The following is a 21,700-nucleotide window of genomic DNA, read 5'->3' as shown; positions in this document are numbered from 1 at the left end:
CCGTCCAGGAAGCATGAGGGAACCTAGATGGTTAACGCCAACTTCCCTCCTGAAGACCAAACAACAAAGAAATTGGCACTCAGGGGCCTGTTAGTGAAGAATTAAGAGTTCGTGACTTGGGGCCGGCCCCATGGCCAAGTGGTTAAGTTCGTGCACTCTGCTTCGGCAGCCCAGGGTTTCGATGGTTCAGATCCTGGGCGTGGACATGGCACCACTTGTCAGGCCACGCTGAGAAGGCGTCCCACATGCCACAACTACAAGGACCCACAACTAAAATATACAACTATGTACTGGGGGGATTTGGGGAGAAAAAGCAGAAAGAACTAAGAAAAAAAAAGATTGGCAACAGTTGTTAGCTCAGGTGCCAATCTTAAAAAAAAAAAAAAGTTCATGCCCCACCTCAGCGCAGAGGCACAAGTCTTTTTTGGTCTTACAGGCAAAACTGGTGAAGGCAGTCCAAATATATGGGAAATAACTGGTAGGAACTTCCATTTTCATGTCTCTACCCCTTCCTAAGACTGCCCAGGGATGAGCCAGTCCTCCCACGGAGTCCTCTGGGGTGCAAAAGGCTTGAGAAAATAAAGACACTCGTGCTCCCATCCACTCACCACCTTCGCTTTATTACTAAGCGCTTCAGACACAAACATGGACTCCCGCCTTACCACGAGGCCCCTGGACTGATGCTGACTTACGTTCAAGGTCTCCAGCCGGGTCACCGATGGCCCTGAAAGTCAGACAGCGCCATAATGTAGACAGATGCCACCCCCGACAGAACAGGCAAGATCTGCTTTCACCCCCGGCCCCTCCCGCCGAAAGGGCGCACCCTGAAGCCTCAGTCTTGCAAAATAATCAGACTGCGCGCGCAGTTTTCATACGAGGTGTCAGAAACTAAAGCAATTCATCACAGGCTTTGAGCTGTATCGAGGAAACCAGGGCCGGCTCAGCCTTACCTCTAGAGAGACGTAGGTCTGGACGTTTAGGACTTCCTCGGCGGAACTGGGGGCAACGTGTACAACGCTGAGGACCAAGGTGAACCTCAGGCCGAAGTTGGACCTCGAGGCTAGGCCGGCCTGTGGGGTTGGCCGACGCCCTTAGTTCCACTCGGCGCCCAAGTCCGCCCCCGGCCCGCGGAGCACAGAAGCCGCACAATAAAACACCGCAACGTCGTACTTCATCCGAGAGGAGGAGAACCTGCGAGGTTCGAACTTTTATAGCAACTGCCAAACCCCTGTGATTGGACAATCCTAGCGGAAGTACCTGCCCCCCTCACCGCTGATACGCTCCGCTCTCTACCCCTGTTGTTTCCACCAATCGCACCATGGTATTTCTTTTGGGGGCGGTATCCTGGGCCCGACACCCAAGCTCCTCCCTTTTGCAGAGGCTATTGAGCCTAACCGTGAGCGACGGATGCACAAAGCCAATCAGACTTCGATCTGCAACATAGAGTGATTCTGAAGGCGCCAATCCCACCCCGAGACGTCGGAGCCGCCGGAAGTCGTGGTTTCCTAATAGCCGAGTGTGAAGCTCCCCCCGCCCCCGGAACCCCGAGCGTCGGGGAACTACAAGTCCCGACGGGCTCAGCGCTTGAGCGCTTCCGGCTCGTGCGTTCTATCCCTTTCCCGGCCGGCGGCCGAGTGGGCACGATGGAGCGAGAGGGTAGTGCTGCCGCTCCCGGGCGGCCACGGGCGGGTGAGTTTTCGAGCGGCGCGCTGGGCTCTAGGCTCGCGCCAGGGAGCCGGGCTGTGGGGCGGGGGGCGGGGGGTCGGGGCCGCGGGAGGGATCGGGCCCGGGGGCGGGGCTGAGACAGGCCAGGATCTCCGCGTCCATCTGTCTGTTTGCCTGTCAGCTGGTCCGTCGCTCGCTCTGTTCCTCCATTCTCTCCTTCTTTATTCATTCCTTCTTTCTGCGCTTTGAGCAGGATGCCCGGCACTATCGTAGGCGCCGGGAGACTGCGGGGAGCATGATCCCAGTTCTCGTAGGCTCTTTCGTGCAGGTTTCTTAACCTCGCCACTGTTGACACTTCACGCCCATCATCCTCCACTATGCCTTGTAGGATGTTGAGCAGCATCCCTGGTCTCCACCCACTAGATTCCAGTAACCTCCCCCACTCCCATTGTGACAATCAAAAATGTCTCCAGACATTGCCAACTGTCTCGTGGGGGACAAAATCCTCCCTCCTTGAGAGCGGGTGATCTAGAGAGGGGGGAGGGATTGACAATACACAGACAAAATCATGCGGAATTGTGCTAGGTGTTATGGACGAAAGAAACAGGGCGCTGAGAAAGAGTGTAGTGGGGGTTCCTGAATGGCGGGGGGCCGCGTCGGGGGTGGCGATTTACAGCAAGCAACTTGTCCCGGGAAGTTGCTGGAAGAGTATGCCGGGCAGAGGGAGCAAGATGTGCAAAGCCCTGGAGTGAGAAAGGGCTTGGCGTACACCAGTGAGTACTGGCAAAGTGGTGAGAGGCAAAGTCACCGGGGCGCAGGGCAGGGATTGTATTCTGCTTGCAAGGGAAGCTGTTGGAGGACTCAAGCACAGGAGAGCGGGCATCAGATCTCTCTCCAGTAAAGAGCGTCTGGTTGTGTGTGGAGGATGGACCCCAGGCTTCAGTGGGAAAGCAGGAGGAGAGAGTGAGGAGGCTGGCCTGTGTGCAGAGGAGAGTTGGGGGGGGGGGCCCTCATTTCCTAGTCCTCACTGGGTCTGGCTCTCCAGACCTGGTTGTCTTGAGCTGGGCCAGGGTGGTCAGCTGGGGCTGAGTCTGGGGTCCTGCTGGATCCCATCCTGCTCTGGGGGGAGAGGTCCCACCCTCCTTTGCTGCCTCCCTTGCATAGAGCTCGGTGCTGCCCAGCTTGTCTGTCCACCCCTCTCCCCATCCCTCAGACCCCTCCCCATGTACATACAGGCCCCCTCTCATGGGGATAGCCCACCCTCTGGCCTTCACCAAGCGTGTGACCTCCCCCTGCTTCATTCCTTCTCTTTGGGCCTCTCTCTTCCTACTTCTCCTTCCCTGAAGGGCACACTCCTTCCCTGAAGGCCTGTGTCGCAGGCACTGCCTCTCTGTTATAAATCCCCACTTTCACTTCTCTGGGCATTCAAGTTTCTCCATAGAAACCCCAGGCCCTGTGTCTCGAGGTTCCTACATCCTATAGCTGCTCTATCTCCAGGAACCTAGGACTTTCTTCTGAGAGAGAGCAGAGATGTGGGCAGCCTGCTGATATGGGCTGAGGGAGGTGACCGGCGGACAAGGATGGACCAAACTTGAGGGGTCCCACTGGACTAACTCCCACTGGGGCTGTATGTGCAGTGTTTCTGGAAATGAATGGAAAAGATCAGGGTCTTCAGTATTGACTTAGTTGGGACAGGAGCCCACAGAAAAGTGCCTTTGCAGGTTGAATGGAGCTTAGTGGTACTCCCAACTCTCTGTCTGCCTCGCCCACCAGGCTCCTAGCTTCTCCAGGGTCAGACTCACATTTACCCATCCCCATGTCCCCGCTCTCCAGTGTAGGGCCTGGCACGCAGAGGGTGTGAACCTTGGCCAGCTGGCTGGACAAAGGAATGAACAGTTTGGGAAATGGAAGAGGATGCAGTTGAAGGGCCTGAGGTGGTCAGGAGGCTTCAGGTGTCCCAGATGCTGTGATTCGGCCACTCCCTGGCATGGCTTGAGGTGGGGCTGGCTTCAGTGCGCGATGGGGCTCCTTGGTTTGCTGGTGGCTACAGAGGAAGCAGAAGGAACAGGACTTTGGTCAGCATGACCTCTCGCTAGCTGTATGTCCCTGGGAAGGCCTCTCAGCCTTCCTTTTCAGCTCTCAAAGAGGGGTTGCTGTTGGTGGAGCCTCACTGTTGACTCATGCGTCATCTCTCACAATTCCTTCCAGATGTAGGTACATCTGCTTCATTTTATGGGTGAGAAATCTGAGGCCCAGGCGGGCAAGCAACTTGCCCTAAGTCACACAGCTGTTAAGTGGCAGAGGTGGGTTTGGAACCCAGGACTGAGTCTGTGTCTGAGTCCAGCACTTGTGGCCCTGACCACTAGACCGTTCCATCTCTGTAACGGACACTTGGAAGGGCCAGTGTGAACATGTGTGTGAAGTGCCAGCACACGGCCAGCCTTGAGAGGTGTCAGTAGGATGTGACTTGCTCTGAACCTGGGTCCCCACTGCTTGTCTCAATGGTAGGGGGACTTCACCAGGCCCCCCAGTTGGCTCACGCAGGAGGACCCTTGGAGAGGGGCCCACTAACCCCTCGACTTTTGACAGATGCCCCTGGTATCCCCCATGCCCTGACCCTAGGGCAGAAAAGATGTGGTTGCTCCCTGGAGGAGCATGGATTCAGGTGACGCAAAGGAGGAAATGAGCACCAGGGGCTGTGCTGAAGTCACTGTGAACCTGGTACTGGACCGCCCTGCGCAGGAGGTGGAGGGGGCGGGCTATCTGGAAGACTTTTGGTGCGGGTGGTGAACCAATCCTACGAGCACCTAGGGAGGGCACCCAGGTGCAGCCTGGCAGAAACCCAAGACTGAAGGGCTGTGCCAGGAGTGCTGGTGCTGCAGCGTGGGCTGGAAGAGCCTGGGGTGGGTGGTGGGGTGGGCCAGGCAGATCTCTGCCTCTGTGATCCCAGGTGCACCTTCAGACCCATCTGTCCTGGGGACTTTGCGTACGCTCCCTGACTCTGCAGGGAAGCAAGAAGAAGGAAGCCAGGGAGATGGAAGCCACACAGGGAGCTGTGTGAAAACTACCAAGGGGGCCTGGAGGTGTTGACTGAGCCTGCGGCGTTGCTGCCACTAGGCTCTTGGGTGAAGGCCCAGATCTTGTTTCCATGAGTTTAGATAAACTAATTTAAGACAGCTAAGGACGTGCTTCTGAGCTCTGCCCCTGCAGCTGGGGCTGGGCTCTGCACTGAGTTGGAGAGGGTATGAGCAGGAAAAAGTGGCCCCTACAGCTGGGCACTGAGATAGGAGGATAAATGCCACCTTTTCCCAGAATACTCTCTCCCCAGAACATACTCTCCTTGCTCTGGATCTGACCAGCCCCTTCCTCCAGGAAGCCCTCTGGACATCCACCAGGCTGGGCCAGGCCTCCATCCCATACAAGGCCGTCAGATAAGGATGGGGAGATGAGGTTGGCCCCAAGGGGCAGGTGGGGAAGTGAAGGCATTCTCATTGCCAAGTAAGGGTTTAAAGCTGGGCCAGTGAGCAGAGAGACCCCCTCCCTGTAGCAGAGGGGGCTGTGGATGCTGGAGAGGCTGGACCTGGACAGGAAAGGCCAGGAGGCTGGGTGGGGGATGCGAGGGAGCAGAGCCCTGGGGAGGGGAGGGCACGGCAGGCACCCACTCAGACAGCCATGAGGCCTCCGTGGAGTCGGGGCTGTGGGTGCAGAGAGAAGGACAGTGAGGTAAGGGCAGAGGCCCCGGCTGGGTGCTCGGAAGGAAGGCAGGCCAGCCTCAGACCAAGGCTTGCTTAGGTGCTGAGGGGATCCCCGACGTCACACCCTGCTTGTTTGGGATGGAAAAGATGTGCTAAGGGGACGCCAGGGCATAGCTGGGGGAAGTGTGTCTGGTTTTGCTATGGCAACCAGGCCTTTTTCTATAGAATTTGGCAGCCCAATCTGGGCTCGGGCCAGGAGCCTTGGGGCAGGGGCTGACTAGGGGCTGGGCAGTCTGCAGGTGTTGCTGGGGGCTGCTTGGAGCTCTGGCCACAGTCCAGCCAGTCAGCCACTCACAGCTCTGAGGCAGGCGGGCTGAGTGTCTGGAGCCACCCATGCTCCTCCCTGGGGCAGTGCCTGCCAAACGTGTTGCCTGATGGGGATTCCAGGATGTGCCCTCACCCTCACTGGCTCAGCATGTGCTGTTCAGGGGACCCCACCATGCCCACTCCCTGGGGCAGCTGGAGGAGCTGCCTTGAGGGGGTGCTTGGCCCTAGCGGGACCTGTGTCTAGCCACCCCTCTGTCCCCAACTCCAGCATGGCCAGCCCATGCAGCCCACTCCACTGGCTGCCAGCCACAGGGCCCAAGTGGGCGTGGCCCCTGGCCATGCCTGACCCACACCCGCTCTGGTGCTTCCCAAGGGAAAGGGGGGCTGTGTCTCACATTCCCGAGGGTGAGGCCCCAGCAGATCCCTTTGGGCTCCCTCCAGGGGGCGGGCTGGGGAGAGGTTCCTGATGGAGCTGGCCTGCCCTCCCATACAGGCCTGGGGGCTTTCCTGACCAGGGGCTGGGGTGGGAAAGTACAAGCTGGGGCCTGATAGGGGAGCTCTGGGTCCTCACTAGGCAGTCAGCAAACCCTGGGGCCTGGGAGCCCTGTGGATGTGGGTGGACAAAGACCACTGGGTCTTGACCCCAGGCTCACGCAAGGCAAACGAGGGCTGCAGGGGGCTGCTCCTGCACTGACCCTGAGCACCCTTGGGTCCCCCTCTCTCACCAAGGCGCACAGCCCCAGTTTCATTAGGACCTGGTGTTTGTCTTTTCTCTATAAGGGATAGAGTCCTGGGTCTCTCCCCTGGGCTCTGCAGGGGAACAGGCAGGGTGGGGGCCCTGAGGATCTGAGGGGAAAGCCCTTTCTCTCCCTCCCCCAGCCCAGGGCTCCCTAGCCCACAGCCTAGGGCTTTTCCCAGACAGAGATTCTTGCTCTAGTTGGGAACTTCCCCTCTGCCTGACAGCCTCAGGCTGACTTGGGGGGGTGGGGAAGAGGCCTACCCCCTGGGGGGCAAGGGCACACCCCAGGACAGCTGGGCCCAGCCTCTCTGTCCCCAAGCCAGTGGGGGTACTGAGCTGCGCTGTTGTGTTTCCGGGATTTTGGCCCGAGGCTACTGGGGAAGACTGTTATTGCAAAATGCAGTCCCTGGGGGACCGGGCTGAGGGCGGGCTGAGGGCATCTTGCTCAATTCCGAGATGCTTAGGATGCGGTCGTGCGGTCGCTGTGTTCCGGGTGGGGTATACAGATGGGGGGCGCTGGCTTGCAGCCCGGGTCCAGCCCTCCCCGGATCCCTGTCTGGGGCTACAAGCCAGCAAACCCGTGTGAACTGGGAAACGGTTCCCTCCCTCCTTCTCTCGCTCAGCCAGTCTTGTACGGCTCTCACGGCTCTTGTGGTCCGTGGATCGCTGCGGGCCTGGCTGCGATTGGCCATCCGGGACTTTCCGGGCGATTTGCATGTTGCCCGGCGAGTCTGCATGCCTTTCTGTTTACTTCACCTCAGCGCGAGGGACAGCCGGACGCCTGCACTCCCAGACTGCAGCGCCAGGCTCTTGGGGCTGGCTGGCTGGCCACGGTCTTGGTCCTGGGGGGAAGTGCCTGCTGGGGTCCCGGGTGCTGCTCGCTGGAGCCAGCAGCTGGCCTCTGGGCCCTGGGAGCTCGCAGTGGAGGAAGCAGATGGACTGTGAAATCCAGGTCAGTGTCCGCCAGCCGCCTCCCAGTCACCCCCCCCCTCCTCCCTGCGCCCCCAGTGCTGAGGCAGGAGCCAACCTTGGGTTTCCCGAAAGGGTGGAGCTTTTCATGCTGGCGAGGCGACTCCTGGAGTTCCTACATTCTGCTGTCTGGGCGTCACCCAGGCCGAGGTGTCCTTACCCAAGCAGCGTGGCCCCCAAGACTTCCTGCTTAGCACAGAGAGCAGTCGTGTTGCTAGAGCTAGAGGTGGGGCTTCCAGACATGCCACACTCACCCTTCTGCCTAAGGGCCTGGTGCTGCCCATTCTCAGGATCCCAGCCCTCTCCCAGAGGACAAACCACTGGAGAGCCTGCTCTAGGGCCCGCGGCCAAGCCCCTCGAGTCACCGCAGGGGGAGCAGTGGGCAGGAGGGGGAGGTTTGGGCTAAGCTCTTGGAACCCCCTATCCAGCCGGACCCACAGGGCACTCAGAGCACGGGTGGGGGGTGCCTCGTGTCAGTGCCAGCTGCAGGCACTGAGAGCTGCCCCAGGGAGGCCTGAGTCTTGAAGGCTGGGAGGGTGGCATTGCAGGTGACATTTGAAGGGGCAGGGAGAGAGGGACGAGGAGACAGCCGGAGCTGTGGACAGCTCACCAGCACAGTGCGGGGACACAAGGCTCAAGAGCCAGCTCCCTCCCTGCAGACCTGCAGGCCAGCTTACGGGACCACTCAGTGGACCCTAGGTCTCACCATGTGGCCATGGTGTGTGTGTGTAGGGGGTGGCTGTCACCAGATGGGCCAGGTCAGGAGGGCTTGATAGAGAAGGTGCTGGAACCAGCTGGACTGTGCAGTTGCCCTCTGTGCTGTTCTCATGTCCAGTGGGGCAAGATGCTGCCTTCTCCTACAGTGTGGGGGCTCTGCAGCCCTTTCCACCTGGAGCCTATCGCAGTCCCCCGGGGCCTCCGTGCCGGAGGTCTGCCGTGCTGCCCCCAGGAGCAAGACGAGCTGGCTACCCCAAGGAGCTCCCGCCACCAGCTCAGATGGCTGGGCTGGGCGGCAAGTGATGAGCCCATGGTGTGGTGTCCAGGGGATGCTGCTGGGGTCTCCTGAGGCCAAGTGGGCCTGGTAGTGGTGGTCTTGGAGGTGTGGCCTTCCTGCCCCTGGGGAGCCCGGCTTCAAGCTGGGGCCTCATGGATTTAAATGCGGCCGACTCTGCTGCAATGGGAGTCGGGGCTCCTGGCTGCAGACCACTGTGGGTTGTGACGGTGGGAAGACCCCTTGCCGGGGGTGCTTGCTGATAGAGCCACCAGAGTTTGGACACTGTCTCGGCAGTGGAGTGGCTCTCCCTGGGCCGTCTGCAGCGTGAGCTGCCACTGTGTCTCCCGTTTTCCCTAATCTCTTCCCTCGCCTGCGGCTGCACCCAGGCACCCAGCACTCCCAGAGCCCAACCCAGCCCCTCTCTTCTGTAGGGGTGGGAGTCATTGGAGGCCTGGGATGATCCCCACCATGCCCTCTCCCTGGTACCCCAGCCCATGAGACCTGAGTCACACAGTTGGGGGGTGAAGGGGCATCCTTTGTTCCTGTGGTGGGTGAACTGCACAAGATCAACCTTTGGAGTTTGTCTCTCCCCTCCCCTGCCCCAAAGGGACTTCCTCTGTGTGATGAGACTTGTGAGGGGTTGGGCTCCAGGTACATCACTGATAGGTTCTCTTGGGTGTGGCCAGCATCCCCACCTTCCTGCAGACTGGGGCTGTCCAGGGCCTGACCGCATCTGCCCTGGCAGGAAGCAGGCATGTGACCCTCCTGTGTGTGCCCAGCCTTGGCCTTAGGGACATTCAGCCTTGTGACCCAGCTGAGCAGACAGAGCAGGGGTGGGGGGCCCTCCGTCTCTAGGGTGGAGCTGGTGGGCTCTTGCTAAGGGCCAAGGCTTGAAGGAAGGTCAGATTTTGTGCCAGCTGCCCGCTTGCACCAGGGCCTCCTCTCCTCCTCAGGCCTCTGTCACCTGGGGCTGGAGGGAGGGAAGGGACTTTGCCCGCATGGCCCCGCCTTAGTTGGTGCTGGCGGTGGAGAGAGGCCGAGGCACACCCTGTGGTGGAGCCTGCGCAGTGGATGGCCTGGCCACCATCTCTAAAGCCCATCATTTGCACTCTACCAACAGGGGACGCCGCCCGAGGACCCTAGATGCTTCTCTAGAGCATGAGCTCGGGCAAGAGTGCCCGTGGCAGCCGCTTCTCCGGGGGGCCCAGCCTCCCTGCCCCAGACGCCGCCACCGGGGTAAGGGACACCGCTGGTAGGGCTCTGTCCCCTGCACACACTCCCAGAACAGTCTGCCCCTCCACACCTGGAGGACCGTGGGCAGGCCATGCCATGTGTGGTGTTGTGTCCGTGTATACACATGCACATGGGCGAGTCAGTGCGAAAGTGTCAGTGTGTGCCCACGTCTTCTCCGGGGATCGAGGCCAAGTCTCATCTGTTCTCTCTTCAGACCAGAATGGAAACGACCTTTGGGCCTGCCTTTTCGGCTGTCACCACCATCACGAAAGGTGAGCCTGTGAGCCCAGGCCAGCCTGGCGGGGCCATATCTGGGCCCCCTCACTCCCACCGGGGCCTGCTGGCACTCCCAGTGCGGCGGGGCACTGTGGTCGGACAGTGAGCAGCTCGGTCTGAGGCCCTGGCTGGGCAGGAGCCACCGTCCCGCTCCCTGCCGCTCCCCTTCTGCTGCCGTGTCCTTCTCCCCACCCTGGCATCCCCCTGCCCCTTCCTCCTGGTGCCTTGTCTGTCACCTCTCCAGGGAGGGCTGCCTTGACTTCCTCAGCACCCCCACGCACACCTGTCCCTTGTCACAATGACCCCCAGTTCGTCCCTGCCCCAGGCTCTTAGCAGCCTCCAAAAGGTCTGGATTGGGGACCAGCTGGGCAGGGGGAGGTGATAAGAAATACTCACGGGGTCCTTTCTTGAGTCTGGTCCCACAGCCGCGGCCCCAGCGCTTTGTGTTCCAGGAGCTCGTGAGAAACTGGCACACGAGGGCACAGCTTTCCTTCCCAAAGTTGCCAGGGCGTGTGGCCCCCCGTCAGGGCTGTGCGTTCCGGGGATGGAGGTGGATCTTTTGCCGTTTTGGCATTCTGCCCGTTGTAGGAGTATACCAGCCGCTAATGAGTTTTTTAATTGCTTTTCCGTGGTTTCCTCTGGATACACTTGGTGGAAGGGCCACAGGGCCTCCGCGCACACCTGCTCACGTCAGCTCCTGTTTGCTGCTAGGTGAACCCCCAAGGGCTCTGAAAGAGCCTTGTTTTCTTCTTAGATGTTCTTTTCTGAGGAAAAAGAAGATAAACATCCCCCCAATCCCACCACCTAAGTAATTGTTATTAATTCCTTGCCTACCTTTAGAAGCTGCATAGGATGTCATGGCGGTCAAAGGCTTCCGGGTCAGAGAAGGACAGGGACCTGTCGCCCTTGTCCCATTCATCAACCCCCTTGGTGTCAGAGATGGCTCAGAGCTGGTGACCAGGCATGAACAGTTGCCTCACCTGGTCCTTTCATTACAGATGGAAAAACTGAGGCCCAATCGCAGGGCAGCCAGTCGAAGCCTGGATCCTGAACCCAGGCCTCTGGAGCTGGTTTTTATGACATCTGGGCCTGGCTGGGGCCTGAGGTCAGGGCCACTCCAGGGCTTCTGGCTGCTGCCTGCAGGGCCCATGAGGGAGGCTTTCTGACTCCTATGCAGACCCCTGACCCACGCCTTCCCTGGAGGAGGCAGAGAAGGCCTGTGGTGGGTTCCTGGTCTGGCCACACCAGGGGAAGAGGTGGGAGATGAGACCACCAAGCAGCTGTCCTGGCCCCACAATGTATTAGCCGGGGGGCCTCGGACCTCTCTATGCCTCAGTTTCCCTCTCAGTAGACTGAGGCTTTCAGGGGACCCACCTGGCTGGGTTGCCTTGAGGGTCAAGCAAGGCAGTCACCCAGCTCCTACCAGGCGACCTTACGTGTAACCACTCGAGTGTTGGCCTCGCACCTCGGCTGGGCACAGAGCAGCCCCAGGTCAGGCTGGGGGCCAGGACCTTGTAGAAGCTGAGACAACCCCTCCACCCCACCCTCAGCCTGCCTGGGGGCGGCAGGCTGGGGCCTGGGGGCTTCTGGGCCAGTGCTGGGACGGTTGAGGGCAGGCCCATCTCCCAGCACTGGTTAGGCCTGAGGAGGCGGCCTGAGCCCCCAACCCATCCCTGTGCCCTCCCGGCTGGCTTGGCCCTGGAGACGGGCAGCTGGGGATGCCCACTGGGCAGGCTGGGGCTCTTACTGGGGCGTGAGGCCGATTCACGCTCTTGCCCTGGCCCTGCCTGGGCACCTGTGGTAGGGAGAGGGGTTCCCACCTGCCGAACCCTGCACTGGCTGAATGACCCTCAAATCCAGAAGGAGGCAGGGGAGTGAGTGGGGGCAGGGAGACTTCCCGGTGTGGAATAGTCTGATGTCCAGCCCAGCCTCCGCCCCTGCCTGGCCCATCTGCCAAAGGAGCCCGCCACCCACCAAGTGGGTCAGGCTTGCCGCATGGCTCACGGCATCCTGGCCCTCTTTTCTTGGCAGCCGATGGGACCAGCACGTATAAACAACACCGCAGGACTCCCTCCTCCTCCAGCACCCTTGCCTACTCCCCGCGGGACGAGGAGGACAGCATGGTAGGTTGTGCCACGCTCACCCGTCCCCACGCCGGAGGAGCCGGCATGAGCTGCAGCCTCCCGCCATGCCCTCCCTCCCTGGGGCCAGGTCCTAGGAGGAGCTGAAGGTGGAAGCCCCACCTTGAGAAGCACCGTGAACTAAGGTCTGCAGGGTACAATGAGCTGCTGAGGCAGGGGGCCAGCATGTGTGGACGCCCTGAGGCCTGAGCACCTATGGCTGGATTGTAGGGGAGAGGCGGCCAGTGAGGGTGGCTGGGCCAGAGGGTGTGGTGCCTGCAGGCCGGGACCCCCCTTGAGGGGGATGGGAGCCAGAGAAGGTTCAGTCAGAAGAATAACAAGATCAGGTCCCCGTTTTTTTTTTCTTGGGTTTTTTTTTTGAGGAAGATTGGCCCTGAGTTAACATCTGTTGCTAATCCCCCCTTTTTGCTCAAGGAAGATTGTCACTGAGCTAACATCTGTGTTAGTCTTCCTCTATTTTATGTGGGATGTCGCCACAGCCTGGCTTAAAGAGTGGTACTAGGTCCACGCCTGGGTTCCAAACCCACAAACCCTGGGCCGCCAAAGTTGAGCGTGTGAACTTAACTACTATGCCACTGGGCCGGCCCCCAGATCCCCATTTTTAAAGCTCCTGCTGAGTAGAGGATGAGTGGGTGGGTTGCTGGTTAGAGGCAGGAGGCCTGAGCAAGGGGGTCCTGACGAGGGAGATGGGCCCCCCTCAGGTGGGCAAAGGTGGCCGGACCCACTCTGGGGGTCAGCAGAGGGGGCCTGTGAGGCCTATGCTGACTGTAGGGGAGCTGGAGAATTCCCTGCCGTTGGCCCTGCAGAGTGAGGAAGGGATTTGGGGCTGGCCGTCAGTGCCCAGGCCATGTGGCCAGGGTCCTAGTGGCCATTCCCTGCCCATCTGGCCATTGGCGCTCGTGGCCGGGCTCTGTCAGGGGAAGCGAGGACCAGCCCTGGCCGAGGGGTGGGGCACAGGCACAGCTGGGCCCTCCCACCACTGACCTCTCCTGTGCCTTGCTTTCTGCCTTACCTTGGCTCCCGGCTCTGCTTGCTCACTGTGGTAACAGCTCCCGACAGACTCCACCGCTTCTCCTGCCTCCCAGCCTCCCAGCCCCAGAGGCTTCTCCTCAAGCAGGGCAGCCAGGCCTTGTTTCCTATTTAATAGGAAGAAAAAAGTTTTCTTAATTATTTGAACAGCTGTGCACTGGGCCCCCCTGAGCACTGGCGTGGGTCTTGTGCCCCATGCCCTTGGGCTCTGCCTATCTCACTCCACTACCTCTGACCCGCCCACGGGAGTGTGGCTGGGAACAGAAGTGAATCCCCCATGCCTGTGGTTTCTGTAATCCCCAGGTCTTGGTGGCTTTAAGGAGGTGGAAATGTGGTATGAGGGCCCCAAGGCTGTGGCCCCGGGGCACCTTCTCACTTGGGTGTTAGACCCCCCAGGCCACCCACTCCACCTGCCCCCGGGGAGCTGACCCTTCCTACAGCCCCTACAGCTTAGGGTTGCTACCTCGTCCCACACCCTTGCCTGGCGTCATCAGCCCCCTGGCTGAGGAGGGTAGGAGCCCCACGAGGGGTGGGCAGGCAGGTGGGCAGGGTGCCCTGGCTAGCCCTGCTTTCGCCCTCTGGTTTCCATCACTGCCTGTGGGGATGATTTGACTCACTTCCTCTGACTTTCCCCTCTCGTTCCGCACATGGCGTTTCCATGCAAACGCGTCACTTGGGATGTTGTGAAGGGAGGTGGGCACTGCCCTGGTAAGGGAGGTGCCTGTCTGTGGGCATGCCAGGGACACAGGGATCTTTGCCACCCCCGCTCGGGGAAGCCAGGCCCTGGAACTGCTGGGCCTCTGTGCAGAGCTGGCACTGCCCACCCCAGCCTCCCTCTGTCCCCAGTGGGACCCAAACCCTGGGCTGCTGGGGAAGGATTGTTCTGACGGCCCCCACATCCCACAGAGGCTCAGGCAGAGGCAGCTGGACCCCAGGGCAGATGGGACCAGCAGGGGCCAGTGGGCTGCATGTGGAAGCAGGAGGTTTGCGGCTCTTGAATGGGGCTTCTGGGTGGGAAGGGAAGGGGGGGGCAGTGGCTCTTGTAGGATCTCTTCTGGTGGGTTCTAGGCCCAGAGGGAAGGAAGGGACAGTGCCCCCCACCACAGGACTCCCCCCAAATGCTTGTCTTTGGTGGCTCAGCAGAGGCAGGCACACCTAGCTCTCTGTCCTGCTGTCAGAAGCTTAGCCAAGGTTCAGTGCGGGTGTCCCCACCTTCCCTGGGAGCCTCACTGCTCTGGTTTAGTGTCCCCAGCCAGGGAGGCCAGGCAGGCGGCCGAGCCCAGCAGGCACCTGGAGCCCTGCAGCCTCTCCTGGTCAGCCCTCCATTCCCGGCACCCCGGGGGCTGCAGCCGCCCCAGGATTGGCTGGTGGAGGTGCCCCTCTGTGGCCCACATTCCCTTACGGGAAGCCGGAAGCAGGCTGAGCGTGTCCTCGTAGAATTGAATAGCAGGAAGTCTCTCCATTTACACAAAGAAAGTTGGCAGACGTGAGCGGGCGGCCCAACAACAGGGCCGGGACCGCCGGGAAGGCAGGGCCCTGGGTGCTGCACCGGCTCTGCACACACACGGCAGCCCCTGCAGGCTGAGGGAGTGCCCGCTAGGACAGGGTGGCCCCGGGGGACCCCGCTGCCCTCAGTGTGCACAGGGGCTCAGCCCTGCCTGCCCTGCTGGCTGACGGGCTGCCTGTCTCTGTGCCGCAGCCCCCCATCAGCACTCCACTCCGCTCCGACTCTGCCATCTCCGTCCGCTCCCTGCACTCCGAGTCCAGCATGTCCCTGCGCTCCACATTCTCACTGCCCGAGGAGGAAGAGGAGCCGGTAGGTATGGTGGCCACAGGGTGGGCTCAGCGCAGGCGACTCCAAGGGACCCTTACTGTGCTGTGGCAGTGGGGGGCATCTTCCCCTCGGGCAGGGCCCCCGGTCCGGGCCCCCGGTCCTTACTGGTCCATGTCAGGGACTCAAGGGGCCAGGCTGGGTCCCAGAGGCATGCTCTTCCCACTCTCTACCCCAGGGAAACGAAGGTGGGTCCCTTTTTCGTTTCCATCACAGGTAGAGGATAGGCTGGAGGGGTCTTCCCCGCTCTAGTCCCCTCAAGCTCAGGCCTAGCCCTGGGCCTCAGCAGGCTCCTCCCGGGACATGCGCTTCCCGAGGTGCACCCACCCCAAGAGGGCCGCGCAGACCTGCAGGGGGAGGGGCTGGGCGCCCTGCATGCCCCCAACCCGTGTGAGCACCCCTAGGCCCCACCCTCACCCTGCCCTGCCTGCTTCTAGGAGCCACTGGTGTTTGCCGAGCAGCCCTCGGTGAAGCTCTGCTGCCAGCTCTGCTGCAGTGTGTTCAAGGACCCTGTGATCACCACGTGCGGGGTGAGGCCGCCCTCCCCTCCTTGCGTGCCCCTCCCTGACCTGTGCACCATTGAGAGGCCAAATGGGCTGGCAGCCCCTTTCACGTGGAGCCTTGGCCTTGGTCACAGGCCTGGTCTGGCTGCCCAGCAGGTGCCCTCCGCAGTGGGCATGGGGCAGGGGCGACTGTGGCTGTGCCCCAAGTCCTCCTGTTGTCTCCACAGCACACGTTCTGTCGAAGATGCGCCTTGAAGTCAGGTAGGGCCCTCCCAGGCCACCTTGTTCCTCAGCTTGTTGGGGGGGGTCCCTGTGGGGAGGTCCCGGTCCAGGCCCAGCACCAATTATGCCCCTGGCTGCATGGCGGCTTCTCCTTAGTCTTGCCCCGGGGTCTCTGCTGCGGGCAGCTGCAGCCCCTGAATGGGCTCTTGGGCCAGCCTCAGGACCTTGACAGACGGTGCAATAAGACCCGCAGCTCAGGCCACCTGGGCTCAACACCTGCACTCTAGCGGAGGCCACCTTCCCTGTCAAGGCTGCCCGCCTCACAGTCTTGGGCCTCAGTGGCTGGCCCAGCAGAGGTGTCGGGGCTAGCTCCTCTCCACGGCTTGTCCCCTCTTGGCCCTGCTCCAGACTTCTGTTACCACTTTCTCACCCAGTGGTCATTTTTGGTGGCCCAGCCATGCACCCCTTCCTGTTCTGGGCACCTCAGAGGGGCAGGTAGACAGGTGAATCAGGCCCCCGACAGAGGCTTAGCCCTCCCAGCTGCACCAGGACTCAGTTTCCCACCTGCCGCTCACCAGGGAACAATCTTCCCCGGTACAGCCTGGCCACAGTGCCCTGGGCAGAGCTGTTGGGAGGGTGGCCAGGCGGGCTGTGGGGTCAGCATGCCTTCCCCTCCAGAGAAGTGTCCTGTGGACAACGCCAAGCTGACCGTGGTGGTGAACAACATCGCGGTGGCTGAGCAGATCGGGGAGCTCTTCATCCACTGCAGGCACGGCTGTCGGGTGGCAGGGGGCGGGAAGCCCACCGTCTTCGAGGTGGACCCCCGAGGTTGCCCCTTCACCATCAAGCTCAGTGCCCGGAAGTAAGTGCCACCCTCAGCCCATGGCTCCCCATCCCCCACGGGTGCTGAGACCCAGTACCTCTGGGGACTCAACTGCCTGCCGTGTCCTGCCTCCCACAGGGAGCATGAGGGCAGCTGTGACTACAGGCCTGTGCGGTGCCCCAACAACCCCAGCTGCCCACCCCTCCTCAAGATGAACCTGGAAGCCCACCTCAAGGAGTGCGAGCACATCAAGTGTCCCCACTCCAAGTACGGGTGAGTGGGCGGGGGTGGGCGCGTGGGGCTGCCCCAGGGTGGAGGTGGGCGAGCAGAAGGGTGGGTGGGCGGGCAGGCCTGGGCTGGCATTCACAGTCCCTCCTTCAGCAAACCTTTGTTGAGATCCACCTGTGTGCTGGGCGCTGGGGAGACAGCCAGGGTCCCCAGGGAGACGGACCTTAGCGGGAGCCACACCGTCGACTATGTAATTACAAACTGAGGTACAGGTTCTGCGAAGGAGAGACCTGAGCCCCATGGGAACACAAAGGGGACGGAGCTGTCGGGGAGCTGGGGGGCGTCAGGGCAGCCGTGAGCTGAGAGCTAACGCATGCATGGGCATGAGCTGGGCATAGACCAGGGCAAGGGCTTCCAGCAGCTGGACCAGCACGGGTGGACTTGAGCAAATGGCTGGAGGTGAGAGCAGAGGGGAGAGGTGGGGGTGGGAGAGGAGGCAGGAGCTGGCTCTTCAGGGCGAAGCTGATGAGGGGAGTGGGGAGCCCTTGAAGAGCTTTGAGCAGGAGTGAAGGATTGGGTTTCCCTTGCAGCGTGGCCTGCTGGGTGCTGGGTGGGAACAGGGTGGATGGGTGGGAAGGCAGATGTGGAGAGAACCATGGTCTATCTGGGTGCAGTGGGCACAGAAGTGGGATTTGAGAGAGACTCTCGGGTTGGGAGGTGGAGTAAAGCGTCCCACCAGGTGGGTGGGTGAGCAGGTGGGCAGGGCTTGTGTCCTGTCCCTCCAGGTGCACGTTCATTGGCAACCAGGACACGTATGAGACACACCTGGAGACCTGCCGCTTCGAGGGCCTGAAGGAGTTTCTGCAGCAGACGGACGACCGCTTCCACGAGATGCATGTGGCCTTGGCCCAGAAGGACCAGGAGATCGCCTTCTTACGCTCCATGCTGGGCAAGCTCTCTGAGAAGATTGACCAGCTGGAGAAGAGTCTGGAGCTTAAGTTTGGTAAGGGCTCGGCCCAGAGGGGACGGGGGAGCAGCCTCTTCTGGTCCCTGACACCCTCTCCCCCGCCGCTCAGACGTCCTGGATGAAAACCAGAGCAAGCTCAGTGAGGACCTCATGGAGTTCCGGAGGGACGCGTCCATGTTGAACGTGAGCAGGCCGGGCCTGGGGCAGGGGCCAGAGGCAGGGAGGTTGGGTGGCAGAGGGGACACAGGACCGTCCCTCAGCTTGGGCTCCAGCAGGAGGCTTGCTCCCACTCAGGATGAGGTGTCTGTGCTGGAGAGGGCTGCTGCTGCCCCTGCCCTGCCCCTGCCGAGCCGGGGTCTGGGGACAGAGGGCCGTGGAGCCCCGCCCACTCCACTCTGCTCTTGGCCTTGCAGGACGAACTGTCCCACATCAATGCACGGCTGAACACGGGCATCCTAGGATGTGAGTATGGGCGCGCTGTTGCTCCCAGTGCTGTCCCCGAGCCCCGCGGGTCCCTCACCAGTTCTCCCCGCCCTCTGCAGCCTATGACCCGCAGCAGATCTTCAAGTGCAAAGGAACTTTCGTGGGCCACCAGGGCCCCGTCTGGTGTCTCTGCGTCTACTCCATGGGGGACCTCCTCTTCAGCGGCTCCTCTGACAAGACCATCAAAGTGGGTGGGGTCCTGCCTAGGGGGCTCTGCAGCCTGGTAGGACGGGGTGGGCACTGCACCCAGCCTCTGCCAGCTCCAGGCCTGCCGCTGGGTGGGACAGGGCTCCCCTGCCCCTGTTGGCTTGCTTCCTCATTCCTGCCATACTGTCCCCGGCACTGGGTTGACCCTGCAGGGAGCCGCCCTGACCCTGGTCTCTGCAGGTGTGGGACACGTGTACCACCTACAAGTGCCAGAAGACACTGGAGGGCCATGACGGCATTGTGCTGGCGCTCTGCATCCAGGGGTGAGTGCAGGCGCATGTGTCCACTGACCACAGGGCCCCCTCATGGCTGTATCTGCCCCTTTGGGACACCCTGGACCTGGAGCAAGGCCGGGTCGCTGGATGGTGGCATGTGGGCCCTCTGCCTCTGAAGGTTACGTTCATAAAGCACAGTGCTGGCCTTGGCCTAGCCCTGGAGTGCCTCAGGCGGCCAGAGGACAGAGGTGGGTGGGACCATCAGAGAATCGAGGCAGGAGCTCAGCTGGCCTATAGCCAGAGCCTTGGGCAGAGCTTGAGGACAGGACCACAGACCAGCTGGCCGGGCCACCCCCTCGCTCCTGGAGTGACCCCTTCTAGGCTTTCCCTCCTGTCTTGTGTCATGAGGCTTTGTGTCGTGGGCGTGTGTGTGCGAGAGAGAGAGAGAGAGATGCTCACTCACAAGAAGCAGCAGCTTGACTGCCAGCAGTGCTAACAGGGATAATGACTTCCCAGCTCAGCCGCCAGACACTTGCCAGGCGGGTGCCGGGGGCTGGGCCACCACTTCCAAGGTCCCCTTGCTGAGATGGGATAACAGCCTGGGCCCAAGGAAGCAGCAGTGGCCCTGGCACTGGCCCAAGCTGCTGGTTCCTGGTGCCAGTGCTGCCTCGCTTGGCCAGGGCAGTGTCAGCAAGGATGGTGGCTTTTCCCGCTCTGACGTGTCGGCTTTGCTCCCCTAGGTGCAAGTTGTACAGCGGCTCAGCAGACTGCACCATCATTGTGAGTGGGGCTCGCGGGCAGGCAGGGCCTGGCCTCACCAGTATCTGGGAGCCCTGGGTGTCCTCTGTCACTGGGGCTTGGGCTCAGGGTGACAGAGCTGGAGCTTGTAGCCTCCCATCCTCCTTCCTGCCAGGTGTGGGACATCCAGAACCTGCAGAAGGTGAACACGATCCGGGCCCACGACAACCCGGTGTGCACGCTGGTCTCCTCACACAACATGCTCTTCAGTGGCTCCCTGAAGGCCATCAAGGTCAGGCAAGGCGATGTGCTTGCATGTGTGGGCCATCTGGGTGTCAGATGCCTGCATGCCCACACTCACCCTCCCCACAGGTCTGGGACATCGTGGGCACTGAGCTGAAGCTGAAGAAGGAGCTCACGGGCCTCAACCACTGGGTGCGGGCCCTGGTGGCCGCCCAGAGCTACCTGTACAGCGGCTCCTACCAGACAATCAAGGCAGGCCTTCCTATGCCCCACCCTGCTGGGGCAGGGAGACCCTCACACCCTGGGTGGTGGGTGGGCTGCCCACAGCGTCCAAAACCGAGAAGCCCTGGGGGTGAGGCATCTGGCCTGAGACAAAGTGGCCCACTCTTGCCCATAGATTTGGGACATCCGGACCCTCGACTGTATCCACGTCCTGCAGACGTCTGGTGGCAGCGTCTACTCTATCGCCGTGACGAATCACCACATTGTCTGTGGCACCTACGAGAACCTCATCCACGTAAGGGTGGACACCTAGGGGCAGGGCTTGACTCTGGGTCCCTCTCCTTTCCGGTCTATCTCTGACCTGCCTGTGCCGCCCTCTCAGGTGTGGGACATTGAGTCCAAGGAGCAGGTGCGGACCCTGACAGGCCACGTAGGCACCGTGTATGCCCTGGCCGTCATCTCGACACCAGACCAGACCAAAGTCTTCAGTGCATCCTATGACCGATCCCTCAGGGTGCGTGCTGGCCTATCGATGGCGGGAAGCTCAGGGCAGGTGGCTGGGCCTGGGCAGACTGTGGCTGCAAGTGGGGTTAGTCCTTCACATCCTGTGTGCCCCCTAGGTCTGGAGTATGGACAACATGATCTGCACGCAGACCCTTCTGCGTCACCAGGGCAGTGTGACTGCGCTGGCTGTGTCCCGGGGCCGGCTCTTCTCAGGGGCTGTGGACAGCACTGTGAAGGTCAGTGCCTTGGCTCAGGCCATCTAAAGGGGGTGCAAACATGGAACTAAAGGGGGTGGGGACTGAGGAGCGAGTGCCCCTGGACAGGTGACAGGGCAGGTATGGACGGCAGGTGGTGTTGGGTGGGGATGACCAAAAGGGGACCCTGAAACAGAGCCCTTCCTCTGCAGGTTTGGACTTGCTGACACGTGCATGCGGGTCTTGGCTTCCGCTGGGCCCGCCCTAGGCCTGTCCACGCCAGGCTGGCCACACGGGTGGCCTCGGGCTCTCTGCCTGCCCTGCGCCTAGTCAGCCTCCCTCTGGCCCCATCACTGTCCCTACCAGGATAGCGCCCAGCCCCTCTCTGGGTGCCAGGTACGAAGCTCGCCCGGCCCACCTCAATTCACACTCCAGACGGACTGCAGGCCTTTTTACTCACCTTTTCTACTGTTTTTAGACTGTATATAGATTTGATTACTTCCTGATTGAAATAAAAGCTGCACAGACTGTGAATGTGAGTGGGGACAGTCCTCAGGGTAAGGGAGAGGCCGCCTGAGATTGTTGGTGTGCACAGGCATCAGCAGCCAGTGGGAGGGAGACTAGGCAGGGGCCACAAAGGGGCTCCTTTTTTTGACCCCAGGACGTGGCCTTCCCTGTGCCTTCCCTTCCCTGCCAGAAACAGGCTGGCCTCCTTCTCTTCCCAACACACACGCCCCCAAAAAGCGAGCCAGGCAGCTTCATTTTCTGCTGTTTATTGACAGCCGACAGTAGCTCCCTGCCCGGAACCCCCTCCCCGCCTCCTCAAGCCCAGCCTTGGCTGCCCACTGAGGAGAGGCCAGGCGGAGGGCCAGGCACGTCCACTCTCGGGGAAGCATCAGGGCTTGACAGCTAGAAGGGGCCCCACATGCCCAGATACCACCTTGGTCGGCCCCCTCCACCTGCCCGTATCACAATCGCTGGTTTTCGGCATTTTTTTAATTCTTTCTTTTTTTAAGAAATGTCAAAGTTGTGCCCAACACAAGTGGATCAGCAAACACAACAGAGGAGGCCAGTCAGTACTTTTTGGAAGTGGGGGGAGAGAGAGGAAAAGAGAGAGGGCGAGAAGGACCACACAACACGGCCTTGGACCACGAGCAGAAGCGTCCGTGGGAACTTGAGTGGGGGTGGGCGGGCTGCCTGGGCAGGGCCAGGTTGAGGCCCTGGGGAGGGAGGGTCAGGCACACCCTCGGAC

At 61.3% G+C, this 21,700-nt stretch overlaps 1 protein-coding gene, 1 long non-coding RNA gene and 1 other non-coding gene across 17 annotated transcripts; 1 reads left to right on the top strand and 2 right to left on the bottom strand.

Moving 5' to 3' along the window:
• Window positions 1–601: 601 nt before the first annotated feature.
• Window positions 602–1,185, bottom strand: LOC106781572 (uncharacterized). Its single transcript, XR_001378230.3, has 2 exons — window positions 951–1,185; window positions 602–724 (listed from the first exon to the last, which is right to left on the bottom strand). It is a non-coding gene; the product is annotated as an uncharacterized lncRNA (long non-coding RNA).
• Window positions 828–910, bottom strand: LOC111767654 (small nucleolar RNA SNORD60). Its single transcript, XR_002799466.1, has one exon. It is a non-coding gene; the product is annotated as a small nucleolar RNA SNORD60 (small nucleolar RNA).
• Window positions 1,186–1,332: 147 nt separating the features above from the next.
• On the top strand, window positions 1,333–20,982 carry TRAF7 (TNF receptor associated factor 7). Of its 15 annotated transcripts, none has more exons than XM_023616578.2 (21): window positions 1,333–1,689; window positions 9,510–9,625; window positions 9,837–9,894; window positions 11,930–12,021; window positions 14,768–14,884; window positions 15,337–15,429; window positions 15,630–15,663; window positions 16,303–16,486; window positions 16,586–16,720; window positions 17,461–17,678; window positions 17,752–17,825; window positions 18,056–18,104; window positions 18,185–18,312; window positions 18,513–18,595; window positions 19,288–19,327; window positions 19,461–19,577; window positions 19,658–19,780; window positions 19,926–20,045; window positions 20,133–20,264; window positions 20,371–20,490; window positions 20,661–20,982. In XM_023616578.2, the coding sequence occupies exons 2-21, from the start codon at window positions 9,548–9,550 to the stop codon at window positions 20,673–20,675; spliced, it is 2,010 nt and encodes a 669-aa protein (XP_023472346.1). In that variant the 5' UTR covers window positions 1,333–1,689; window positions 9,510–9,547; the 3' UTR covers window positions 20,676–20,982. The 15 variants fall into 15 exon arrangements, with proteins under 15 accessions (XP_023472346.1, XP_070088546.1, XP_070088551.1 ...); XM_070232445.1 differs by having other exon boundaries at window positions 1,533–1,689; window positions 16,586–16,714; XM_023616579.2 differs by lacking the exon at window positions 1,333–1,689 and adding an exon at window positions 6,865–7,378.
• Window positions 20,983–21,700: the final 718 nt, after the last annotated feature.

This window comes from Equus caballus, chromosome 13 (genome assembly GCF_041296265.1).
Source record: "Equus caballus isolate H_3958 breed thoroughbred chromosome 13, TB-T2T, whole genome shotgun sequence".
Taxonomy (NCBI): domain Eukaryota; kingdom Metazoa; phylum Chordata; class Mammalia; order Perissodactyla; family Equidae; genus Equus; species Equus caballus.
Note: the sequence above shows the minus strand (reverse complement) of the source record. Positions and strands in the feature narration are given on the sequence as shown.